The sequence below is a fragment of the Orycteropus afer genome, unplaced genomic scaffold, assembly GCF_000298275.1.
Source record: "Orycteropus afer afer isolate SDZICR_OR568_19922 unplaced genomic scaffold, OryAfe1.0 scaffold00402, whole genome shotgun sequence".
Lineage (NCBI taxonomy): Eukaryota > Metazoa > Chordata > Mammalia > Tubulidentata > Orycteropodidae > Orycteropus > Orycteropus afer.
The window spans coordinates 1753863-1779122 of NW_006921989.1; the positions used below are offsets into that span (position 1 = coordinate 1753863).

A 25260-nucleotide genomic window follows, 5' to 3' on the forward strand; every position below is an offset into this window, starting at 1 on the left:
TCACTCAGCATGTTTTCAAGGGTCGTCCATGTGGTAGCACGTGTCAGAACTTCTTCTCTTTATTGCCGAATACCGCTCTGTTGTATGGTGTGCTATATTTTGTTTATCCATTCATGTGGTGATGGACTTGGATTGTGTCTTAGTTCTCTAGTGCTGTAACAAATACCACAAGTGGGTGACTTTAACAAACAGAAATTTATTCTTTCACAGTTTAGGAGGCTAGAAGTCCAAATTCAGGGCCTCTGGCTCTAGAGGTGGGCTTTTGCTCTGTGTGGGCTCTGGGGAAAGGAAGGTCCTGGTCTCTGTTCAGCTTCTCTTCTTTGGTGATCATGGTGACCTGCTACTGCCATGGCATCTTTATTCCACCATCTCTGCTTCTTGCTTGCCGCCTGCTTAAGCCGCTTTTTTAAATACTTCGTCATCAACATAACAAAGAAACCCAACCCACTGCTGTCCAGTCCATTCCCACCCCTATAGAACTGCTCCTTGGGGTTCCAAGGGTATTGACTGCTAACCAGAAGGCTGGTGGTTCAAAGCCACCAGCCATTCCTCGGAAGGACGATGGGGCAATCTACTTCATAGTGATATTGCCTCGGAAACCCAAGGAGGGGTCGCTATGAGTCGGGTCCAACTCAACGGCACATAACAACAACGCAGTGTTTACAGTAGCAGACTGCCACATCTTTTCTCCTGTGGAGTGGCTGGTGGGTTCCAACTGCCACCCTTTTGTTTAGCACTTAACCAGTGCCCCACCAGGGCTCCTTATAACACAGAACACCCATTCACAAATGGGATGCTAACCACAGACATAGTGGGATTTTCAACACAGTTTTTAGGGGGCGATTCAGTCCATAATAGGCAATTTCCACCTTTTGGCTTTTTGTGAACAGTACTGCAGTGAGCATTGGTATACATGTGTCTGTTTGAATTGTTGCTTTAAATTCTTTTGGGTATATTATCAAGAGTGGAATTGCTGGGTCCTATGGTAATTCTGTGTTTAAAAACTCTTTTTCACAGTAGCTGTGCAATTTTATATTCTAGTCAGATGAGGTTGCAGTTTTTTCCGTACTTTCTTGGTTGAAGTCTTTTGTTAATTGCATGCTGATGATACTAATTTTTGAGACTGTAAATTTAATGGATATGTGAAATACAGCTTTGCTTTGTCTTTGATTATGGACAAGGGCCTTGGGGGTTTGCTGGGAACTTGAATTTCATGGAGCAGTGGGGAGGGTATGCATCGATTTTCCTCCAGTTCCTTTGAAAATAAAGTAACAAGCAAGTATTAAAAAACAAAACAAAACAAAAAAAAATTGCCATTGAGTCAGTTCTGACTCATAATAGCGCCCATTTAGGGGGTAAGGCATTTGGCTGAAGGTTAGCTGTGCAAACCCACCAGCTGCTCTGCAGAAGGAAGATGGGGCAGTGTACTTCCATAAAGATTTATAGCCTCGGAAACCCAGTGGGGGTTGCTATGCTGGAATCCACTCGATGGCAGTGAGTTTGGGTTGTTTTCTTCGGTTATAGGACAGAGTAGAATTGCTCCATAGGGTTTCCAAGACTATAATCTTTATGGAAGCAGACTGCTACATGTTTCTTCCATGGAGGGGCTGATGGGTTCGAACCACTGACCTTTTGGTTAACAGCCAGGTGCTTTAATCACTGTGCCACGAGGGGGCCTTAGGCAGATGTTAGCAGGGCATAAACACCTGGCCCCTCTTTGCCCTGTAAGCCCCAGACTAGTTCCCAGAGCTTTGTGTGGGACTCAGTTACCTGTCTGAAGGGGCATGTCTTCATTTTTGTATGTAGGTGCTTGTCCCTGGGAACAGTATGAGTGAGTTTTTTATTTTAGACATAATTGTCCAATTTATTAGCAGATTCCACTTCGCAGTAGCTCGTCATTCAGAAGGTTTGAGTTCCTGCAGTGTGTCAGGCGGTTGCTTTGTGCTGGGTTCTGAGGACAGAGCAGGAGACCAGGCAGACAAAGCCCTTCACCCTCAGAACCTACGTCCTTTTAAGTCACTTCATGGAGCAGTTTCCAGCAGTTTGAAAATCATGCCTTAGATAACTTGTTTTTATTCTGTAACCTTCTCTTTAAAAGACAGTTATTACAGACAGTGTATCTTTATTGTAGAATCGATTGAGGGGTATTAACTCTTCACCCATATTGAAAGCCCCTGTTTAAGTTTAGGAGTAATGGGTAGTTATGACATATGTCTTTGAATCTGAGTGACATTAAATATTAATAGAATTTTATTTTCCTACTTGCAATTTCATCTTTTTTCCCCCTACTTTCTGTTTAGTGATTTGCCCTCCTTTCCCCATCTACCCCTGGGAACCATCAAAGAATATTTTTTGTGTATGAAACCCTTTTCTTGACTTTTTACAATAGTGGTCTCATACAGTATTTGTCTTTTGGTGATTGACTGATTTCACTCAGCATGATAACTTCTAGGTTCATCCTTGTTATGAGGATGTTTCGCAGATTCATCATTGTTCTTTAATGTTACATAGCGTTCTATCTTAAATATGTACTGTACGCAATTTGTTGATCCATTCCTCTGTGATTGGGCATTTAGGTTGTTTTCTATCTTTTTGCTGTTGGGAATAGCGCAGTTATGAATATGGATGTGCATATATCTGTTCTTGTCAGGGCCCTTATTTCTCTAGAATATATACCTAGTAATGAGATTGCTGCATTATATTGTATTTTTGTTTCCAGTTTTTAAGGAGGCACAATACCACTTTCCAAGGTGGTTGCACCATTTTAGAATCCCACCAGCAGTGTATGAGGGTTCTGGTCTCTCCACACCCTCATCAGCATTTTTTTTTTTTTTTCACTTTGCTATTCATGCTGGGGTAAGATGATATCTTGTTTTGATTTGCCTCTTTGTAGATGGTCTCTAAATTCAAGAATGAAGGTCATATTTTGGCTCTTGTGGACTTGTTTTAATTTTCTTCATCTTCAGCTTGAACTTTCACGTGAGCAGTTCATGGTCTGTTCCACAATCACCTCCTGGTCTCATTTTCACTGAAGGTATTGTTTCTCCATCACCTCTTTCCACAGATGTAGTCAATCTGATTTCTGTGTATTCTGTGTGAAGTGCACGCGTATAGTCTTCATTTATATTGTTGAAAAAAGGTATTTGTGGTGAATAAGTCATTGGTTTTACAAAATTCTATCTTGCGATCTCTAGCATCATGTTTGTCACCAAGGTCGTATTTTCGAACTACACATGATTCTTCTTTGTTTCTAACTTTAGCATTCTAATCAGCAATAATCAATACATCTTGATTGCATAGTTGATCAATTTCAGACTGTAGAAGTTGGTAAAAATCTTCAATTTCTTCACCTTTGACTTTAGTGGTTGGTGCATACATTTGAGTAATAGTATTAACTGGTCTTCCTTGCACTTCAGGATAGATCTTGAAACACTCTTTCTGATGATGAATGTGACACCATTCTTCTCCAGTTTGTCATTCCCAGCATAGTAGGCCATATGATTGTCTGATTCGGAATGGCCAGTACCCAGTCCATTTTAGCTCACTAATGCCATGGGAGCTCTGGTAGCATAGTGCCTAAGGCACTTGACTGCTAACCAGAAGGCTAGTGGTTCAAATCCACCAGCCACTCCTCGGAAGGAAGGTTGGGCAATCCTACTTCCGTAGTGATACTGCCTCGGAAACCCAAGGAGGGGTCGCTATGAGTCGGGGCTGACTCGATGGCAAATAACAACAACAACAACAATGCCATGGAAGCTGCAGTCAGGAAATCAGATATCGTATTGCACTGGGCAAATCTGTTACGAAAGACCTCTTTAAAGTGCTGAAGAGCAGAGGTGTCTCTTTGAAGACTAAGGTGCGCCTAATTAGCCCAAGCCATGGTATTTTCATCGCCTCGTATACATGTGAGAGCTGGATAATGAATAAGGAAGACTGAAGAAGAGTTGATGCTTTTGAGTTGTGGTGTTGGTGAAGAATGCTGAAAGTACCACAAACTGCCAGAAGAACAAACAAATCTGTTCTGGAAGAAGTCCACTGGAATGCTCTTTGGAAGCAAGAATGACCAGATTTCATCTAACCTCCTTTGCTCATGTTGTCAGAAGGGACCATACACTGGGATGGAGATCATGCTTGGTGAAGTGGAGGGTCACTGAGAAAGGGGAAGACCCTCAACAGGATGGACTGACACAGTGGCTACAACGATGGGCTCAGGTATAGCAAGGATTGTGAGGATGACACATGACTGGGCAGTATTTTGTTCTGTTGTACATAGATGGGGGTCACTGTGAGTCGGAGTTGATTCGACAACACTTAACAACAACAATGCCTAGGATATTGATTTCTGTCTATTCCATTTCATTTTTCACAGCTTCTAATTTTCATAGATTCATACTTTGTACATTCCATGTTCCAGTTTATTTATGGATGTTTGCATCTGTTTCTTTCCATTTTGAGTCATGCCCCATCTGGCAAATGAAGGTCCTAAGAGCTTTACTCCATATATGTCATTAAGGTTGACTACTTTGAGGAGGCAGCTCTTCCCCGGTTGTATTTTGAGTGCATTCCCACCTGAGGGGCTCATCTTCTGGCACCATATCAAACAGTGTTTCAGGATTCTTCATAAAGTTTTCCAGTTATATATCGGACAGTGTTTCACTGCTACTCACAAGGTTTTCACTGGCCCATTTTTTTCAGCAGTGGATGCCTCGTCCTTCTTTGCAGTCTTAGTCTGGAAGCTTTGCTGAAACTTGTTCACCATGGGGACCCTTCTGGTATTTGAAATACCAGTGGCCTAGCCTCCAGCCTCACAGCAACACACCAGCTATCACACTCTGACAAACTGACATATTTATGGAGGAAGCTGCTTGCTTGCTGAAAGTGAAGATGACTAAAACACTTAACTGATAAAGATCAAAGACTACAGCCTTCAGTATAGATGTTACCTGTATTAGAGCTTCAGTTGTAAAGCAGTTGGTTTGTGGAAGGCTGTGGTCTACATTGAGAGCCCTAACTCCGTGCTGAGTCTAATACAAGTTCAGATGCAAGTTGAGTTCTTTCTGACCTTTAACACCAACATTGTGGCTTTGCATAGCAAGTTCTAGGACAACCTAGGGAGGGGCAGTTTGCACTCAAGAAGAGTATGGCTGAAAGTAGATTATGCTTACACAAAGAAGTAGGGAACTTCCCTTTTCTAATATAAATGAAGGTTAAACCAAACCAAACTCACTGCTATGGAGTCTATTCCAACCCATTGTGACCCCCATTGGATTTCTGAGGTGGTAAATACTTATGGAAGTAGATTGCCCCATCTTCTTTCCACAGAGTGTCTGGTCGGTTTGAACTGCTGATCTTCTGGTTAGCAATCAGTTGCCTTAGGCACTCGCCACCGGAGCTCCTTAAATTAAAGTTGGGGTCCTGGTATTGTTTGTAGCCACCTCTGGCTAAGACTCAGGCCACATGGTCGTGAGTCATGTCCAAACCACTACCTAGTCAGGTAGTCAAGCCTCAGAACCAATCCTGTAACCCTTTTTTATCTTCAGTTATGTATGTATCCTAATGATGCTTTCCCAGCTTCTGTAGTCCTGCTGCAGCTATGATGAAGCGATCTGCCCCCACTCATGGTTTTGTGACAGGTCCCTTTGTTTTCAGTCATACACAATTAGCCCCATGTCCATGACGCAGTGGGCTCCATTCAGCTTTCTGTACTGTGTACATGCTGATGGTTTCCCTCATTCTGGATGATTGTCTTTGTCCTGTCTAAGGCTTAATAAAAATGTTTTTATTGAACCTGTTTGACTCTGGGGTCTCTTTTCCCCTATTAGACACCTCAACAAAAATCCTCACAACTGGACCAATAAGCAACATCATAGTAATTGGAGAAAAGTTTGAAGTTGTCAAAGATTTCATTTTACTTGGGTCCACAATCAACGCCCATGGAAGCACCAGTCAGGAAATCAGAGGATGTATTGCCCTGGGCAAGGATGTCACTTTGAAGACTAAGGTGCACCTGATCCAAGCCATGGTATTTTCATTCACCTCATATGCATGTGAACACTGGACAGTGAATAAGGAGGACCAAAGAAGAGTTGACGCCTTTGAATTACAGTGTTGGCAAAGAATACTGAAAATACCATGGACTTCAGGTGAACAAACAAATCTCTCATGGAAGACATGCAGCCAGAGTGCTCTTTTGAAACCACAGTGGCAGAGTTTGTCTCACCTGCTTCGGTTGAGTTGTTGACAAGGGACCGACCATCATGCTTGGTAAAGTAGAGGGTTAGTGAAAAAGGGAAGACTCACAACAGGATGGATTGACACAGTGACTGCAACAATGGGCTCAGGTATAGCAAGGCTTGTGAGGATGGCGCAGGACTGTGCAGTGTTTCATTCTGTTCACAGGGTCACTATGAGTTGGAGCCAACTCAGAAGCACCTAACGACAGTAGCTAATGATGGCAGTATTTCTTCATGTGTTAACTGCGTGAATGTCTTTGGTGAAGTGTCTTCATGTTCTCTGTCCATGTTTTAATTGGATTATTTGTCTTTTTATTGTTAAGGTACTGAAGTTTTCCATAAATTTTGGATATTAGCCCCTTATCCAGTATGTGGTTGCCAAAAATCATTCCCAGTCTGTGAGTTCTCTTTCATTCTTTTGGTAAAATCTTTTGATGTGCGTATGTCTAATTGTTATTTCAGGGAGCACTGGTGGTGCAGTGTCTAAGGCATTTACATGCTAACCAGAAGGCTGGTGGTTCATACCCATCAGCCACTCCTCGGAAGAAAGACTTCCGTAGAGATTCCATGGTATGAGTTGGAGTCAACTTGAAGGCAGTGAGTTTTGGTTTTTTTTTTTTTTTGGTAGTCATCTCTTTTATCTTCTAGTATTTGTGCATTTTCAGTTCTACTTGATAGTGTATTTATTCCCTGAAACAGGGCCCCTAAATTTGTCACTATTTTTTCTTTGATGATTTTTATGGTTTTAGGTTTTACATTCAGATTTTTCATCCAGCATGAGTTCATTTTTGTAAATGGTGTGAGATACGGGTCCTGTTTCATTTTTCTGCAAATGAAGCAAATGGATAGCCAGTTTTGTCAGGACCGTTTACTAAAGAGACTTTCTCTTCCCTATTGAATGAGTTTTGTCTCGTCAAAGATCAGCTCTCCGTAGGTGAATGGATTTACTTTTGGTTCACAGTTCTGTTCCACTGGTCTGTCTGTCTGTCTGTCATTGTACCTGTGCCAGGCTGTTTTAACTACTATCATTATGTAATAGGTTTAGAGATCAGAGAGTGTGAGGCCTCCTACTTTGTTCATCTTAGTAGCGCTTTACTTATCCCTAGGCTTTTTCTTTCCATGTGAAGTTGGTGATTAGTTTTTCCCTCTCTTTAAAGAGAAATGATGGGGTCTGGATTGGGCTTGTATTATATCTGTAGATCGCTTCGGGTATAGTTAGGAGTTTGATAGGGGAGATTGGGCCCTGTTTTTAATAGTGATAGGCTTTAAAGTGGCTCTCTGGGGTGTTGCACCGGCAAGTCAAGCCCCGCTAGCTCAGGAAGCAGCTGGCCGCATGGCAGTTATTCCTCACCTGTTACGGTGGTAGTCTTGGGGGTCTGATGTGCTGCTAAAGTACTAACAAAGTGGCATGGTGGGTGGTCTCATTGTTGTAATGGTGACACTGAACTACAAAGGGCCGCTCGATGTGTCCCTGTGAGCAGGGTCCCGAGGACTGCTGAGAGCGGTGCTGATCACAGCCTGGAGCGTAGGGTGTGCCGAGCAGCCTTGCCCTTTGCTTGCAGAGTCTGCCCTCACTCGCCCTACAAGGCTCGCCCCCTGTAGTGTTAGTTCATAGCCTGAATCAGTTCCTGAGGCCTTAGAGTCAGATAGACTTGAGGGAGAACTCTATTCCTTGTGTGACTTTGGGCAAACGACTTAACCTCTCTGAGCAAAGCTCCTCATTCCTCTCCTAGCTGTCTCCCTTCTCTCAGTAAACAGCAGCTTCAGTTGCCTACCTGCCTAACTTGGGAATGCGAGTTGGGGCGGAAATCCAAGCCTCCCTCCAGGGCTGGCAGGGAAGGGGCACTTTTGTTTTTCAAACCTGTGTGCTAGCTGAGACCCTGCTGGTCATCTGGGTCATCCGTGACTCCTCTCTCACCTGTAGCCATTCCATCAGCATGTCCAGAGAAATTTTCTAAAATCACTTCAGACCATGTCACTCCCCTGCCCAGAACATTGCAGTTGTTGTCCATTGCACCTAGAGTAGAATCCTCCCTCCTCACCAACACGCTCTCTGACCTCGTCTGCTGCCGCACTTCTCTCGCGCACTCTGCTCCCACCATGCTGACCACTTTGTGCCTCGGAACACTCCAAGCACGCTCCTGCCTCAGAGCCTTTGCAGGTGCTGTTCCGTCTCCTGGGACACTGCCCATAGACAGCCTTGGGGCTCCCATCTCACCTCTCTCTGGTGTCTGCTCAGGTGGTGCTTGGCGCTCAGATCGCCCTGGCCACTGAGGCAGAAAGTGCTCCCTGCAGTTCCACTGTTACCCTTTTGGGTTATTTTGTCATAGCACTTACGTACCCTACATGATTCTCTGCCATATTTACTGTGTTTGTCTCTGCCACTCACTTGTCAGCTCTACCAGACAAGGACTTACTGCTTGGAACTCTGCTTGGTACAGAGGCAGTGCTTAGCCAGATTTGGGGGATGACTGTCTAAATAAGCCCTGGTATCATCATCAGGAAGTCCTGAGCCTGGGCTGGCTGGGAGGGCCTGTCACAGGTGCGCCCTCCACAGGTGTGGCTTCCATGCCTAACCTCCCACTCTTGGCCACTGTTGTATTGCACCCCTGTCCTGGATGATGTCTCTTTCACCCTTTCCATGTTGTCATGCATTGTGCCCAGTGCTGAGTATACAGCAGGGGACACCACAGACCCACGTGTGGCTCATGACATCCATTTAGTGGGTTTTTTTTTTTTTTTTTTTAATTGTGATCTGGGTGAAAATCTACATAGCAAATTCACTTTCCATACAGTAGTTCACGTACACTCCGTGCCTTGACATTGACAACAATTTACCCCAATGTAACAGCTCCCTTCCCACTTCCTCCCCATAGCTACCTCTTCCCTGCATCCATCCCTCCATGCACTCCTGCCCCCTGAGCTGTCTCCCTGTGCATAAGCAGCCCTTCTTTCTCCCATGACTGTTCTCTTCAAGGAGTGTATCTACCTCAGGTAAATGGTCAGCTCATATGCCTCTCTTTTGTTTGGCTGGAAGCCACAGGCATGGGTTCGATTCCAGACCTGAAGGGCAACTAGGGGCCATAGTCTCTGGTTCCACGAGGCTCTGTCAGACCAGCAAACCTGCCCCTCCTCCTCTCCTTTTTTTTCCCCAAAATGCTTTTGAGTTTTGTTCCACATTGTTCTCCCTCTCCATCCAGGATCTCCTACACAGATCCTCCTCGGAGGGGTTGACAATGATAGCCAGGCACCATCTAGTTCTTCTGGTCTCATAGTCATATAGGCTGCGGATCACATGGTATACCAGTAGCTAGGACTAATTGGTTCCATGAATCTTTGGTTTTATTCATTCTTCTTCGCTTTGGATGAGGAGAGACCCATAGTTGCATCTAGATGGCTGCTTGCAAGCTTTTATGATCCCAGTCGCTACTCGCCAAAGTAGGAGGTGGACCAATGTTTTGTGTAGTATGTTATGCCAGTTGAGTTTGATGTCCCCTGCGACTGTGGTTTTGAGCCCACAGGTTCAACTATTCACTCCCTCTGGGTAGCTGGCTGTGACCAAGAAGTGACTACAACCTTGTCCCTTGTCAGTTCTACTATACCCCTGGGAATTCTTTTTTTTTTATTGTGATTTGGGTAAAGGTTTACAGAGCAAATTCGCTTTCCATACAGCAGTTCACATACACTTTGTCTCATGACATTGACCACAGTTTACCACAATGCAACAGCTCCCTTCCCGCTTCCTCCCCATAGTTACCTCTTCCCAGTGTCCATCCCTCCATACACCCCTGGGAATTCTTACAGAACATACAAATACACTTGTAGAACTGTTGTCTGCCACCGCTATACATGGTCTTGGGTACACTCCCCACCATGTAGACATACCTAATAGTTCAGCCTGTCCACCCATCTATCCACCCATATACCCATGTTTGCCTTCACTGGCAATGCAGTACTGTATGTACAAAAGGGTTCATCTTTGTTGTCTGCACCTCCCATGTACCTCTCTATGTCTTCCTCTTCCTCAGTGCCACCATGTTGATCACTCACATTTGGTACATTGCCCTTCTCTTCACCCAAATCAGTACTTATCTCTCCCTATCTAACAGTGTTCCCTACCCTCCCCTTCCACCCCTGGTAACCAACAAAGAAAATTTCCTTCCATATGTAAACCTTTCCTTGACTTTTACAATAATAGACTAATACAGTATTTGTCCTTCTGTGATTGACTTATTTCACTCAGCATAATGTCCTCCAAGTTCATCCACGTTATGCGGTGTTTTGCAGATTCCATGTTATTCTTTAGGGTTGCATAGTATCATTGTGTGTATGTACCATAGTTTGTTTATCCATTCCTCAGTTGATGGACACCTAGGTTGTTTCCATCTTTTCACTATTGTAAATAGTGTTTTGATGAACATGGGCGTACATATTTCTGTTCTTGTCATGGCTGTCACTTCTTTAGGATATGTACTTAGTAATGGAATGGCTGGGTCAAATGGTATTTCTAATTCAAGCTTTTGAAGGAATCGCCATACTGCTTTCCACAATGGTTGTACCATCTTACAGTCCCACCAGCAGTGTATGAGAGTCCCAATCTCCACATCCTCCCCAGCGTTTGTTATTTTCTGTCTTGTTGAACTTTGCTACTAGTGCTGGGGCCAGATGGTATCTCATTGTTGTTTTGATTTTCATCTCTCTAATGGCTAATGATCATGAGCATTTCTTTATACGTTTGTTGGCCACCTGAATATACTCCTTGGTGAAGTGTCTATTCATGTCTTCTGCCTATTTTTTAATTGGACTTTTTGTCTTTTCGTTATTGAGGTGTTGGAGTTTTCTATAAATTCTAGAGATAACTTGCCAGACGTGTCATTGCCAAATATTTTTTTCCCAGTCTGTAGGTTCTCTTTTTACTCTTAGAGAAGTCTTTGGAAGTACATAGAAATTTAATTTTTAGAGGATCTTATTCATCTGGTTTCTCTTTTGCTGTTTGTGCTGGTCAAAAGAATTTGAAAATCACTGCTTGAGTGGGTAGAGAGGGTAGCGTTTGCCCTGTGGGATTAGAGTGCGCGCTTTGTGAGGGCAGAGAATTCTCCTGGTGGTCTTTGTCCTCTAGTGCCTGTGGGTGGGTAGGCACTCTCCAGTGGTTTTCAAGTGAATAAAAATTTTTAAAAAGGCAAGGAGGAATGGATTCTAATAAAATGATTTTTAATCCCCATTGCTATAAATAATATTTGGTAATAATTTGACATGTCTACCTTATAGGTAGAATGAAAAGATTATCATTTACCATCCTAACCTGGTTTTTTAGTTTTTGTAATTTATTTCCTTTTAAGTATAGGGCAAAGTTTTGCTACTTAAATATATTGCAATGAAAATGCCACAAAACAACCAGCTTTGGAGAAGCTTAGTTGCTCTCAGGCAACTGACAGCCCACGACTCAGCTGACGGTTTCATGGGTGTTTTTCCACAGACCCCTATGACCACAGAGGCCCCATCTCGTGTCATTTCATGTTCCTGGCCTGGAGTGCCCACTGCCATCAGGTTAAACGTGGGGAATTTTCTCTCTAGAGTATTAGGCAGACAGTTGTTGGGTAAGTCAGATGTACCACGTGGGGCTGGATTTGCTGAAGCTGTGTAATAGCTCCTAGTCTAGGGCCTCCTGTTATCTGACTCCAACGTCGCATCTCTGTTGATGAAACATAATGTGAAAGAGTTTCTCTAAGCCCATAAAATAAAATAACAGATATCCTGGGGCTAAACGTAAATATAATGCTGGTTCTCAGGCTAGTTAAAGAACTGTAACCCCAGCAAGCCACTTTCAGAGAGGGTCTTGTTGCCATAGTGCCACGCATCACAGACTTACGAGAGAAAAGCTAAGGGTCAGATGGAAGAGGAAGCTAGACTTGCGATCTGCAGACAAGCCTGGTTCCACATTTGAACACCACCAGACGTCCCTATTTAAATAATTTTGATGAAGTTGAACATAGATTGTAAATCTTGTCAACTCCCAATCCCTTAATCTTTCCCTCTGATTCCACAGAAATGCTTCTGGGCATCTGTGCTGGGGCTCATGGGGGCATTTGCTTCATGGGTATTTTTCAGACCTAGGGTTTTTTTTTTTTTTTTAATTGTTGTGAATATACACAGCAGTACATTCACGAGTTCAGCAATTTCTGCATGTACAATTCAGTCAGACATAGGTTTTTTTCTTAAAAAGTTTTTTTTTTAAATTCTGCTTACAAAAGTGATAGGTTAAATAATAGATAGGTTATAATAGCAAAATATTAGGTTATAAATAGGTTGTAATAGTGAAAGTATTATAAGGAACAAACAGAATCTAAAGACACCAGCAATCTGTGATGTGCAAAGTGTAAGTTCCCTATCAGCTGGCCTCCAGGGAGCGGTACTGCCCCAGTGGTTTGGTGCATGTCTTTTCTGTTCTGGCCTCTGCAAAGCTGTGCTGTGCAGCCCCTGCGTCCTGAGGGGAAAAGCCAGCTGTTCTTGCCAAGTGCTAGGAACAGGTGCATTAAGCAGAGTTTGCATTGAGGTGGGGTGGAGATGAAGTTTAGGAAGCCTGCTCTCCAGAGTGGTTAATTTCTTGCTAGTTTCTGGGTAGAGCATCCCCTACTTGGTAAGTTTCCACGGGAAAGTGTGATGCTGCTAGCAGTAAGCAACTCCTCAGTGACTGCGAGGCCCTTGACTTTACCAGCTGGGAGGCCGTGGAGTAAGGATGTCCTGCCTGTAAGTACTTTGCATGTGTTAGCTCATTTGATGCTGGCTGTTACCCCTGGAGAGGAGCCCTGGTGGCGCAGTGGTTAAAATGCTCAGCTGCTACCAGTCATGACATGGGAGAACAATATGGCAGTCTGTTTGCTTAAAGATCACAGCATTGGAAAACTGTATGGGACAGTTTTGCTCTGTCCTATGGGGGTCACTTTGAGTCAGAATCGACTTGATGGCAGGTTTTGGGTTATGGGTAACCCCTGAGGGGGGAGGGTATTTTACTCTCAGCTCGTCTACAACGAAGGGAACAGAGGCTTAGGGAGGTAAAGTCACGTGTCCAGGGTCACGTAGTTAGCAGGTGGTGGTGCTCGATCTAGAGTTTGGGACTATACTGTGGCGAATTCCACTATGGCCTCGGCTCCTCCACTGACCTGCTATGTGGCCTGTGAGCCTTGGAGGACCCCTCTGTCAGCCAAGACCGGCGGCAGTCTCTACTCACGGTAACTCTGTGTAGTTACTGCCAAATGGGCCCATGCCCCTCTGCTTCCCCTCCAGTTAGATCTTCCTTCTTAGCATTTCTGTGTAACTAATCCATCCTCACTGGGTGGGGGAGGCAAATCATAATCTCCCTGGATTTTAAAATAATTTTTGCCTTCTATACCTTCATGACCTTGAGGTAGACAAAGACTTCGTAAATAGGACCCCCAAAAATTAATCATAAAACAAAAAAATGGATAAATTGGATTTCATCAAAATTAAGCACTTCTTTTCATCTTTAGGAGCTCTGGTGGTATAGTGCCTAAGACATTTCACTGCTAAGCAGAAGGCTGGCGGTTCAAACCCACCAGCCTTGGAAGGAAGATTGGGCAATCTACTTCTGTAGAGATACTGCCTCGGAAACCCAAGGAGGGGTCACTATGAGTTGGATCCGACTCGATGGCAGTGAGTTTGGTTTGGAGTTTTTTTTTTTTTTTCATCTTGTAACACCATTTAGAGAGTGCAAAGGCAAGTCACAGTGTGGGAGAAAGTAATTGCAACCAGTGTCCCCAATAAAAGGTTAGTGAGAACTTGAACTTTTTATAAAAGGGGGTATGTAGTTGGCTAGTAAGCATATGGAAAGATGCTCAGCACCATTAGTCATGAGGGAAATGCAGGTTAAAATCATAAGATACTATTACACATTCACCAAGATGGTAACAAATTAAAAAGACTGACAGCACCAAGTGTTGGTGATGATGTAGAGCAACTGGAACGCTTGCCCATTGATGGAGGTGGTGATGGAGTGTAGATTGTATGCCTACTTTGGAGAGCTGGCAACATCAACCAAAGCTAAATTTATGCCTCTCTGTGACCAGCCGTTTCACTCCTGGAAAATGAGTGCTTCTGTCCACCGATGCCATTGTTCATGGCAGCATTACTCACAGTAGTCAAAAACTGGTAGCACGATGCCCATCAGTAAGAGAATGGACAAATAAAAAAGGGTGACTTGCTGCTGTATACAACATGGTGACTCTTAAAGACATAGTGATGAGAAGAGGATACTGTACGATTCATATTGTTGTGTGAAATTCAATAGCAAGCAAAACTAATCTAAATAGTAATTACCCTTGGGAGGGTGATAGTGACTGGGAAGGGGCACGAGGGAGCCTTTGAGGGTGTTGGGACGTCAGAGCTAGGAGTCATCAAACTGTATGCCTATGATCAGAGCTCTGTGTGTGTGCTACAACTCAGTAGCAGCCCCTGGGTGGTGCAGATGAACTCAGCTTCTAACTGAAAGGTGGGAGGTTCAAGTCCACCTAGAGTTGCTCAAAAGAAAGGCATGGTGGGAGATGTTGCAAAGTCAGCCATTGAAAACCCTATGGTATACAGTTCTGCTCGGACATGCAGGGCCACCATACGTTGGAATCAACTGGACAGCAACTGTTTATTTTTTTTCTCACAACTCAGTAAATAAAAATACCCTTTTTCTCAGTGGCTTGTGGGTTTGAACCGCCAGCCTTCTTCTGGTTAACAGTCAAATGCCCTGGGCACTACGCTACCAGAGCTCCTAGACTTTAGACCAATGAGCGGCTCCTGGTTCCGTCTTCCTTCCTCTCCATGGCAACACTGTCGGTCATGGTGCTGGCTCATGCGCAGGCCCTGCACCTAACGGGGCACTTGGGTGTTTGACGAAGCCCTAACTGAAGTGCTGCTCGGGGTGGCGTTGCATCGTATCTTCACTCTTTGGGCCCCCTTTTTGTCACTCACCATGTGTCTGAGCTTTCCATTCAGAAATGAGTTTGCTGCTGCTGGCTGCATGCACTTACTGCTTCTTTGTAGCCTGACTTTAGAGTGACAGCTTTTGAAGCAAATGCCATTTTAAAAAGCTATCATGCCTTGCTAACAATGCCAGCTACTCAGAATGGGATCAAATTTGGAGATCCTGGTTGGAGTAGGAGGAAAAATGTGGAACAAAATTTAAAAACATAAAAATTACCAGAATTATTGATCGGATAGAGACCGGTGAAACCCCTGAGACTATGCCCCATGTTATCCTTTCAGGCCTGGAATTGGGTTCACCCCCCAGAGTTAGCTCTCAGCCAAACTACAGAAAGGCCTATAAGTGCAGAACACCTACCCCAGGAGTTGCATCCCTTAAAACAGTCAACTGTGAGATCAGAAGGGCAGCATTTGTGTAGGGGGAAAGCTGGACAGACAGGAATGCATAGGTAAGGACACAGGGAAGGGGTAGTCACAGGGGGGAGGGGAGAAGAGCCTTTCACTGTGGGGATTGTAATTGGTGCTGTGAAACCAAATGTGTATGAACTGCTGAGTGTAAAAACAAGTCTGCTTTATAAATTTGTACCCAAATCACAATTAAAAAAAAAAAAAAGGCCTATTTTGAAACCCGTGCTTCTCAAACACTGATGATGCTATATTTGGGCACAAAAATCTTTTTTGAACCTGGATAGAGTGGGAGAACAATGTGAACAAAGCTTGAAATCATAAAAAAATAAAAAGACCTTGTTTACTGGTCTGATAGAGAGCCTGGTGAGACCCCCGAGACTATGGCCACTGGTTACCCTTCAGGTCTGGAACTGAGCTCACTCCTGTGGCTTCCATTCAAACAACAGACAGGCATATGGGGTGAGCATTTACATCAGGTAGATAACACTCCTTGGAGCCATCAGTCGTGGGAGAATAGAAGGGCTGTGTTTGCACAGGGAGACAGCTCAAGGGGCAGGAGTGCATGGAGGGAAGGACACAGGGAAGAGGTAATTACCAGGAGGAAGTGGGAAGAGAGCTGTTACAGTGTGAGGAATTGCAGTCAGTGTCATGAAACAAAATGTGTTTGAACTGCTATATGGAAAATGAATTTGTGCTGTAAACTTTCACCCAAATCACAATAAAAATTTTAAAAATCCTTTTGAGGTGGCATCTTCATTGAGCTGCCGTGCAATGTGATGACATTTACTCTGCTGTGAGGAGTCACCATTGCTTGAGGCAGTGACTACCCCACATGGGGTTTTTGGGTTTGTTTTTTTATTGTGGTGAAAGGTATACAGTGAGAGCTGGGACTCCATGGAACTGTGTTGCCGGGTTTCACAAGTTTTCTGCCTTTAACAGGGTGTAGTCTTACTACTTTCCTGTCACTTTCTATTAGTGGAAAATATTTGAGTTTTCCTTTTCTGACAGGTTTCTGCCTTACACAGATTCCAGCTTTCATAGGTTTTACTGTATAACAAGAAATTTTCCATGTTAGCCATTTTATTTATTAACAAGGCCAAATGGTCTTGTTTTATTTTATTTATTTAATTTGAACCATTTACAAGTGTACAATTCAGTGACATTGATTACATCTGCCGTGCTGTGCAACCGTGACCACTGTTCCTTTACAAAGTTTTACTTCACCTCAAGTAGAGTCTCAGGACCCCGTTAGCAGTAACTTCCAAAAGACAATCGGCTTTTGTCTCCCTGGATTGGCCTATTCTAGATTTAATGATAAATGGAGGATAGATTGAAGTTGTCAAAAATTTCATATTACTTGGTTCTGCAATCAACACCAGTGGAAGCAACAGTCTACATACATACAATGGAATACTATGCAGCACTAAAAAATAATAGAGAATCTGCAAAACACTGCATAACATGGATGAACTCAGAGGACTTTATGCTGAGTGAAATAAGTCAATCAGAGAAGGACAAATATAGTATTAGTTCATTATTGTAAAAAGTCAAGGAAGGGTTTGTATATGGAACAAAACTTTCTTTTTTGGTTACCAGAGGTAGGTGTAAGGAAGGAAACACTGCAAAAAAAAAAAAAAAAAGAATATTACCTGAAGTCATTCTGAAACTGAACAGTAGTTTAGCTTAACTAGTGAAAAAAAAGTGTGAATTGAGCACTATGCTTTTTAAGAACTATCTGTATGTGATCAAATTGACAACACAACTCAAAAATTAGATATTAACCGGAAGGGGGCAGTGAGCTTATGTTAATGAGGGAAGAACAACTCAGAAAAGGAGAATGAGAATGTTTGCACAGTTCAAAGAACGTAATCAATATCACTAAATTTTTCACAAATAAACGAATTGATGTATGGTTTACTGTGTATATTCTCAAGAATAACAAAATAAATACAATAACTAGCTTGTGTAGAAACTGTTGAACAGGAACCTAAATTGCTGTGTATACCTTCACTGAAGACATAATAAAATACCATTTTTAAAACAAAGAATAAAAAATTATTACTGATTTTAAAAAAAAAAAAAATCAAGTGACATTTTGCACTTGGCAAATCTGCTGCAAAAGACCTCTTTCCAGTGCTGAAGAGCAAAGATGTCTCTTTGAAGACTAAGGTGCACTTAACCCAAGCCATCGTATTTTCATTCCCTTCGTATGCATGTGAAAGCTGGACAATGAATAAGGACGACCTAAGAAGAGTTGATGATTTTGAGTTGTGGTGTTGGCAAAGAATACTGAAGGTACCATGGACTCCCGGAAGAACAAACAAATCTGTCCTGGAAGAAGTGCAGGAGGAAGGCTCCTTGGAAGTGAGAATGACTAGACTTCATCTCACCTACTTTGGTCATGTTGTCAGAAGGGACCATTCCCTGGAGAAGGATGTCATGCTTGGTAAAGTGGAGGGTCAGCGAAAAAGGGGCTGGCCCTCAATGAGATGGACCGACACAGTGGCTGCAGCAGTGGGCTCAGGTGAGGCTGGAGCGGGGCTGGGCAGCATTTTGTCCTGTTGTACTTAGGGTTGCTGTGAGTTGGAACCGACTCGACGGCACCCAGCAACAACAACAACAACAAATTTCATATAAGTGGGTTCATTCAGTTTGTGTTCTTTTGTGTTTGGCTTCTTTCACTGAGCATGCTGTTTCAGGTTCAGGTTCATGTTTGTGGTGGTGTGGTAGTTCTGTTTGTGTGTCAACTTGGCTGGGCCTGGTTGAGTGGCTGTTCTTCATGATGAGACTGGCAGTCAACTCCAGGGTGGGATCTCCCACAAGCAGCTGAGTAGCTGCCTTTGGGATATGGTCTGCTTCCTGTATTTAAGGAGAAGCCTTGAGAATGGTCTCTAGCCTATGGCACGCTTGGACCTTGCATGTAGCCATGTCTTTGTTGAGCAGCCTGCCATGCCCTGCCAACCTTGGGACTTACAATGGACTTGAATTAATGGCCTGCCGAGTGGTTTGGTAACATCGGTACTGTACCTTTTCACTTGTCAACTTTGGGTTTTTCAGCCTCAGCAGCCAGCAGCTGTCTGAGTGAAGAAAAGCCTCTAGCTCCAGTGGGCTGGGAGCAGGAGGCAGAGGTGGGCCCCAAAGTTGAAGGGCTTTCACCCAGCCTTTAGAGCTTGGCACTTGAACTTGGACTTAAAGCATCCAAATTGTAAGAATAAACTCGTGTTTGTTAAGGCCATTCAATTTGTGGTATATTTTTGTCAGAGCAACACTGGGTAATCAGAACAGAATATGGTACTGTGAGTGTGGGGTGCTGGTCTGACAGATGCCTGAAATGTGGAAACAGGAGTGGAGTGTGGCCTTGACCCGAGACCCTGGCAGAGAGACCCCAGCATACGGCATGACAGACAGCAGGAGCAGAGCAAGAGACCGGCATGAGAGACGGCAGGAGCAGAGCCGAGAGAACTGGCATGAGATGGCGACAGCCTTACCAGCCCACAGAGGAGAAAGCTTGATGCCTTTGGTTGGGCGGCTTCCTGGTGGAGTGGGTTGCCTTCAGGCATTAATTGGTAGAAGAGACTGGCTTGAAATGGAGTAGCAGGTTGGCCGGCCCACGGAGCAAGAAAGCTAAATGTCCTTTGGAACAAGGTTCTTGGTGGAGTGAGTTGCCCTCAGGCATTAATCGGCGGAAGCGGAGACCAAGGAAACGGAAGCAGAGCTGCCTCAGCCTGAAAGGGTAGGACCATGGCCTTTGGGGGTGGAATGATCACAGCCCCGTAGGTGTCAAAGAGCCAGGCCTTCACCAACTTGGTTCTGGAGTGCGGGGCTGCTCGTTCGTGTGAACCAGTGGGATGGAGCCATAGCCGCTGGCCAAGAGTGAGGGGGCGGGGCTGCCATGCCCGAGAGGGAGAGGAACGGGCCACCAGGCCAAGGGGGTGAGGTTGCCACTCAGGAACTAGGGGACTGGAGCCACCCAGTGGAGGAGATCTGTACAGATGCCACCCAATGAAGATCTGTATAGATGCCACGTTGACAAGGGATGGAATTGTGGTGGTTAAGTTTGTGTGTCAACTTGGCTGGTTGAGTGGCTGGGCAGTTGGTGGTAGTTGTTCCCCATGACGAGACAATCAGCTCCATGGTGGGATCTACCAGAAGCAGCTGAGTAGCTGCCTTTGGAATGTGGTCTGCTTCCTGTATTTAAGGAGAAGCCTTGGGAATGGTCTCTAGCCTATGGCATGCTTGGACCCTGCATGTCATTGTTGAGCAGCCTGCCGTGCTCTGTCAACCTTGGGACATTCAATGGACTTGAATTAATGGCCTGCCGTGTGGTTTGGTGACATCAGTACTGTGCCTTTTTACTTGTCAACTTTGGGTTTGTCAGCCTCAGCAGCCAGCAGCTGTCTAAGTGAAGAAAAGCCTCTAGCTCCAGTGGGCCGGGAGCAGGAGGCAGAGCTGGGCCCCAAAGTTGAAGGGCTTTCTCCCAGCCTCTAGAGCCTGGCACTTGAACTTGGACTTAAAAGCACCCAAATCATAAGAATAAACTCCTGTTTGTTAAGGCCATCCCATTTGTAGTGTATTCTTGTCAGAGCAGCACCAGGGAACCAGAACAGCACGTATCAGGATCTCCTCCGTTTTTACGGCTTCATGACACTCCACTGTGTTGTATACCACACTTTGCTTACCCATTTGTCTGTTGATTGGCACTTTGGTTATTTCTACCTTTTGGCCTTTGAGAGTAATGCTATAATGAACATTGGTGTACTGTTACCTGCTTGAGTCCTTCTTTTCACGTCTTCTGGATATATACCTCAGAGTGAAAATGCTGGGTATGTGGTAATTTCCTAGGAGCCCTTGTGGCACGGTTATTAAAGTGCTGGTCTGCAAACCAAAAGGTTAGTGGTTCAAATCCACCAGCCACTCTGTGGGACAAAGATGTGATAGTCTGCTTCTGTAAAGATTACATACAGCCTTAGGGAAACCTGTAGGGCAGTTTTACTCTGTTGTGTAGCATCATTGTGAGTCAGAATTGACTCACCAGCAGTGTGCTATGGGAATTGTATGTCTAGCTTTTCGAGGAACCACTGGATTTTTCCCCATAGTGCTGAACAGTTTTAGTTTCACATCCCCATGGCAGTGGAGGAAGATTCTGATTTTTCCTCATCCTGGTCAACACTTGGTATTTTCTGATAGTAGCTGTCCTAGTGGGTACGAGCTGGAGCCCCACTTTATTTGATGGGAAGAAGAGAGCAGAGGGCCTGACGGCAAGTAGAGATTCCCTTTAGAAGAGCTGTGCTTTCGCAGTCACTCCGACATACGCTCTTCGGCATCTCCACCTTCACATAGGAAAAGGTCGTTTCTGTACAGGGTGTGATTTTATTTTACTGTCGGCTTCAGTTGGCTAGACTCTACCCTAGCTGCCAAATGCTGCAGGATGCATTAAGTATTTGACAGTCTCAGGACTGTTGTCCCTTTTGCCAGCTCACTGCCACACTTCCTGGGTGTGAGAGGGAACATTGAGACAGCGCAGGGAGCCAGGCCATGCTGCTCGGCTTTCACCTGCAGATCTTACTCCCTGTGGACAGACCCCTGACAGAGGTCTCAGGACCCAGAATTGCCATTTCAGTTTTTACATAGCAGAGGCTGGGCAGCAACTTGTAATCAGATAGGGTCCTGTTTCTGTAGCAAAGCCTGTGAATATTCTCACATAGCAGAATCAGGTCAAAGTTTGTTTTCAAATGAATGTGTCTCAAATTTATTAAATGAAAAAGCTACCAGCAGTTCCACTCCTAGGCATATACCTAAAAGACTTTGTAAGGAGAGACTCAGTGTTTGCTGCAGCAGCACTATTCACAATAGCCAAAAGGTAGAAACAACCTACGTGCCCATCACAGATAAATGGATTAAGAAAATGTAAGTGCAGTGGAATACTATGCAACCAACTGGAGAAATGAAGTCTTGATAGATAAATACTGTATAGATGGAGCTGGAACACGTTATGCTGACGAAATAAGTCAGTCACAAAAGGACAAATGTTGTATGACCTCACTGCTAAAACGGCAAGGAGGCCACATGTTCTGACTTCCTCTAATCCCACAAGAGGAAGACAGGATTACCAGCAGTAACCCAAGGCCTATTCCTACAAGGCTAGACATGCTGCCTCCCTCCAGCCCTTTCTCCAACCGTTCCTCCCAAAGCACCACCACCTTTCTCCTGGGTTCGATAATTCGCTGCAGTGGCCACACAGAACTCGCAGATTATGGAGTTTATTAGGGAAGCACCAGGCTACAATTCAAGTTCGGGAAAAATGCTCAGTCTCTCTCCCAGCCCACCGTCCCTCAGCCAACAGTCTCTCACAGTCTCTTTCCCAGCAGTGCTGGTCCCTCGGTGTCTCACTCAGCGATGTGTGTCTCTTGCGCCTCTTTCCCAGCAGCACATGTCTCTTTCCGGGGTGCGTGTCTCTTTCGGCAGCATGTCTTCCTCAACCAGCAGTCCGAGAGAGTTCTGCCTCCAGGAGGCCTCCTTTTGAGCCCGGAAGGGTGGTCAAACTAGCCAATCACAGCATCAGAACTCTAAGCACATGAGAGAGAGTGGGAACCTCCCAGAACATTATATTGTGCCATGCCCAACAGAAATAACCCAGGTGGATAGCTTCGGCAATCAGGAGCTCCTCAGGTGCTCATAGAAAATCCTACCTTGGAATTTACAAAGACTCATGGGTAGAAAAGCCACACTAAGTAATTTACTACACCACACTCACTTATATAATATACTGTGGAGTGCTGGAAGAATGAACAGATCTGTGTTGGAAGAAGTACCACAAATAAAACACCAAACTCACTGCCATCGAGTCGATTCCGACTCATAGTGACCTCTGTCGGGTTTCCAAGGCAGTAAACCTTTATGGAAGTAGATTGCCCAGTCTTCCTTCCACAGATCGGCTGGTGGGTTTGAACCACCAACCTTCTGGTTAGCAGTCTGATGCCTTAGACACTGTGCTACCAGAGCTTCTTGGAAGAGGTACTATGCTCCTTAAAAGTGAGAATAGTGAGACTTTGTCTCACGTAGTTGGGACGTATCAGGAGGGGACTGGTCCCTGCGGAAGTATTTGATTTTTACTCTTGTCACATTTGAGATATCACTCCCATTTTTTATGCAATGCTTTTTGTTAGATGAACCTGCTTTTTAGACTTAAGTTCACTTATCTTAAAGGAAACTTGGTCTCACGCCTTTAAATAGGCTGAGGTCACTTGCCATAAGTATTTGTTTTTGTTGATTTTATGAAGTTCCATTCATTTGCTATTGTCTACAAAGCCATTGAGCCTTAGTCCTGCTCACTCTGTGGAACAGGAAGATTAGCAAGGAGTGAGTGGTGTGACAGGTATATTAGCACTGCCCTTAAGACCTTCTCTGCTGGAATCAGGAGGAGAGAAGGGAATACCTGTGGTGTGACCTGAGGCCTTGTCTATCCCTCCTTCTTCCTGACTGCCACTCCTTCCTCAGATGCACGGTCTGATCTGCTTTTGCAGCCCTGAGATTTATTACTTCTTCCAAGAGAAATGGAGGGAAGGTTTGGGTGGCAGTGTGCTATGTGTCCCAGGTGTCAGATGGGTGATTCTGGCATGACTCGTTGAGTGGTCCTTCCCTGACCCACCCAACCGATGTCCGTGATCTCCATAGTAACTGAGACTTCTTTCCAGCAGGAGACCACTGTGTGCAGCTCCCGAGAAGATGTCCACTCCAGACCCACCCTTGGGCGGAACTCCTCGGCCAGGACCTTCCCCGGGCCCGGGCCCCTCGCCTGGAGCCATGCTGGGCCCCAGCCCGGGTCCCTCACCAGGCTCTGCCCACAGCATGATGGGGCCCAGTCCAGGGCCCCCCTCAGCAGGACACCCCATCCCAACCCAGGGGCCTGGAGGGTACCCTCAGGACAACATGCACCAGATGCACAAGGTAGGAGCTCCCTCCCCCCTACCCTAGGATGGAAGCCCTGTCTCTCTCACTTGGGCCTTTCTTTGCCTGCCCTCCTGGCCCTGTGGTTGTGAGCAGCCTCTGTGTCAGAGACTCCCTGGAGGCCAGGAGGGCAGCTCCCGCTTGGTTCCAGCACCCCAGCCCGTGCCAGGTCTATACAATCAGAGTCGGGAGAGGTGGGCAGCGTGCTGGCCCTGCTGTAAGCCGGCAGCCTTCCATCCTGGATCTCCCACAGGAGACATTTCTCTTCCATAAATAGAGAGTTTTCTCTCATAAATGAAGACAAAAGTCCCCGTCCCTAATACAGGCGTAAGGCATATGGCTTCCTGCACTCTACCTGCTTGGCTGAGTCTGGGCCCTGCTGACCGTGGGGCTCGTGGAGGTGGGCCACAGGCATCTTCATCCCGCATCCAGTGCACCATGGTCTTCATCAGAGCTGATCAGGGTTGCTTTGCCAGTGAACTGAAAAAGCCTCCTGTACCACAGAAAAATGGTCTTCCTTCTCTGGGTTCCTGAGGGAGGAGTTGGAGGAAGTGTCCCCTGATACGTATTTGCATCTAAAAAAGGGTGACGTTTTCCAAGAGCTGGGACCATGTAGGCCTGAAGGGAGAAGAGTCTGCAGGGTCTCACCTTGCCCCTGTTGCTGAGTGCCAGTGCTGGCTCCTTCCACCTCCCACTGGGGCTCTCCAGGCTCTGCACCTTGGGCCCATTTCACAGACTTGAAACCAGTCTCAGGTGGTCACTCAGCAGGTTGGTGGTGGCAGGGCTAAGTGGGAACCTGTCTCCTTTCACCTCTTGTCCTCTCTGCACCTCAGGCATTTACCTCTTTTGGGACCTCCAGCACAGTATGACTTCCCCTACTCACCCCTTCTCCCAAATGTTTCTGTCCTGGGAAGCTATTGGTAACATCCTCTCCCCAGCCTCTGGATTTAAGGCCAGCTTCTGAAGTACTATTCCACCTTCCAGATACTGTCAGATGCCTGCCAAGTGTTAGGCGTTGAGGTCTCATGATATCAGGGCACACGCCCTGCCTGCACAGAGCTCCTGTTCTGTGGGGAAGAGCAAGGAGAGGCAGGCACTTACCAGCCCTGTCTACATCCTGAGGACCTCACCTTTCTCCTGCACATGAGGCTGCCTCATGCTGCCAGCCAGGCACCCCATCATCCTCCTCTTACACGGCACATGCTGATCACCAATTAGCCTGTAAGTCCCCGGAGAGCAGAGTGCTTGTAACCAGTGCCCATCAGAGTGCCTGTGGATGCTGTCTGCAGATGTCCCCTCCCCTTTCCCAGCCATTCCCATAGAGTACTAGGAAGAAAAAGTGTGTTCCAAAAAGGAGGCAGAGGAGGGTGTAGCCAACAGCCTCATCACCAGTTAACAGACAGGAAGCCGAGGCAAGGAGCAGTGAGGGTGTTTGATGTCTGATAGCTTGTTAAATACTCATGAGCTTCAGGAGATTTGTAATCAGTGTCCTTGTGATGGAGAACTGGGAGCCTGGTGTCCAGGCTAACACTGCCCTTTAACCAAGACCTTCTCTTTTCATTCTTTCCTGTGGGATTTTGGCCTTCATGTGAAACTGTGTCCGCTCCCTCCTCCGCTCCCTCATCCAGCTCGTCACCTCACCCTTAGTCTACGGACTTTTATGTCTCTGTCTTGAGATCCAAGT

General features: G+C 45.4%; 1 protein-coding gene across 1 annotated transcript in view; it reads left to right on the plus strand.

The window, feature by feature from the left end:
* Positions 1 to 23354: 23354 nt before the first annotated feature.
* The window catches only part of SMARCA4 (SWI/SNF related, matrix associated, actin dependent regulator of chromatin, subfamily a, member 4), an 88402-nt gene continuing 86496 nt past the window's right edge, over positions 23355 to 25260 (plus strand). Inside the window, exon 1 of the mRNA XM_007953594.2 lies at positions 23355 to 23576. Within this exon, the coding sequence (XP_007951785.1) occupies positions 23355 to 23576 (222 nt within the window). The remainder of the gene's footprint in view (positions 23577 to 25260) is intronic.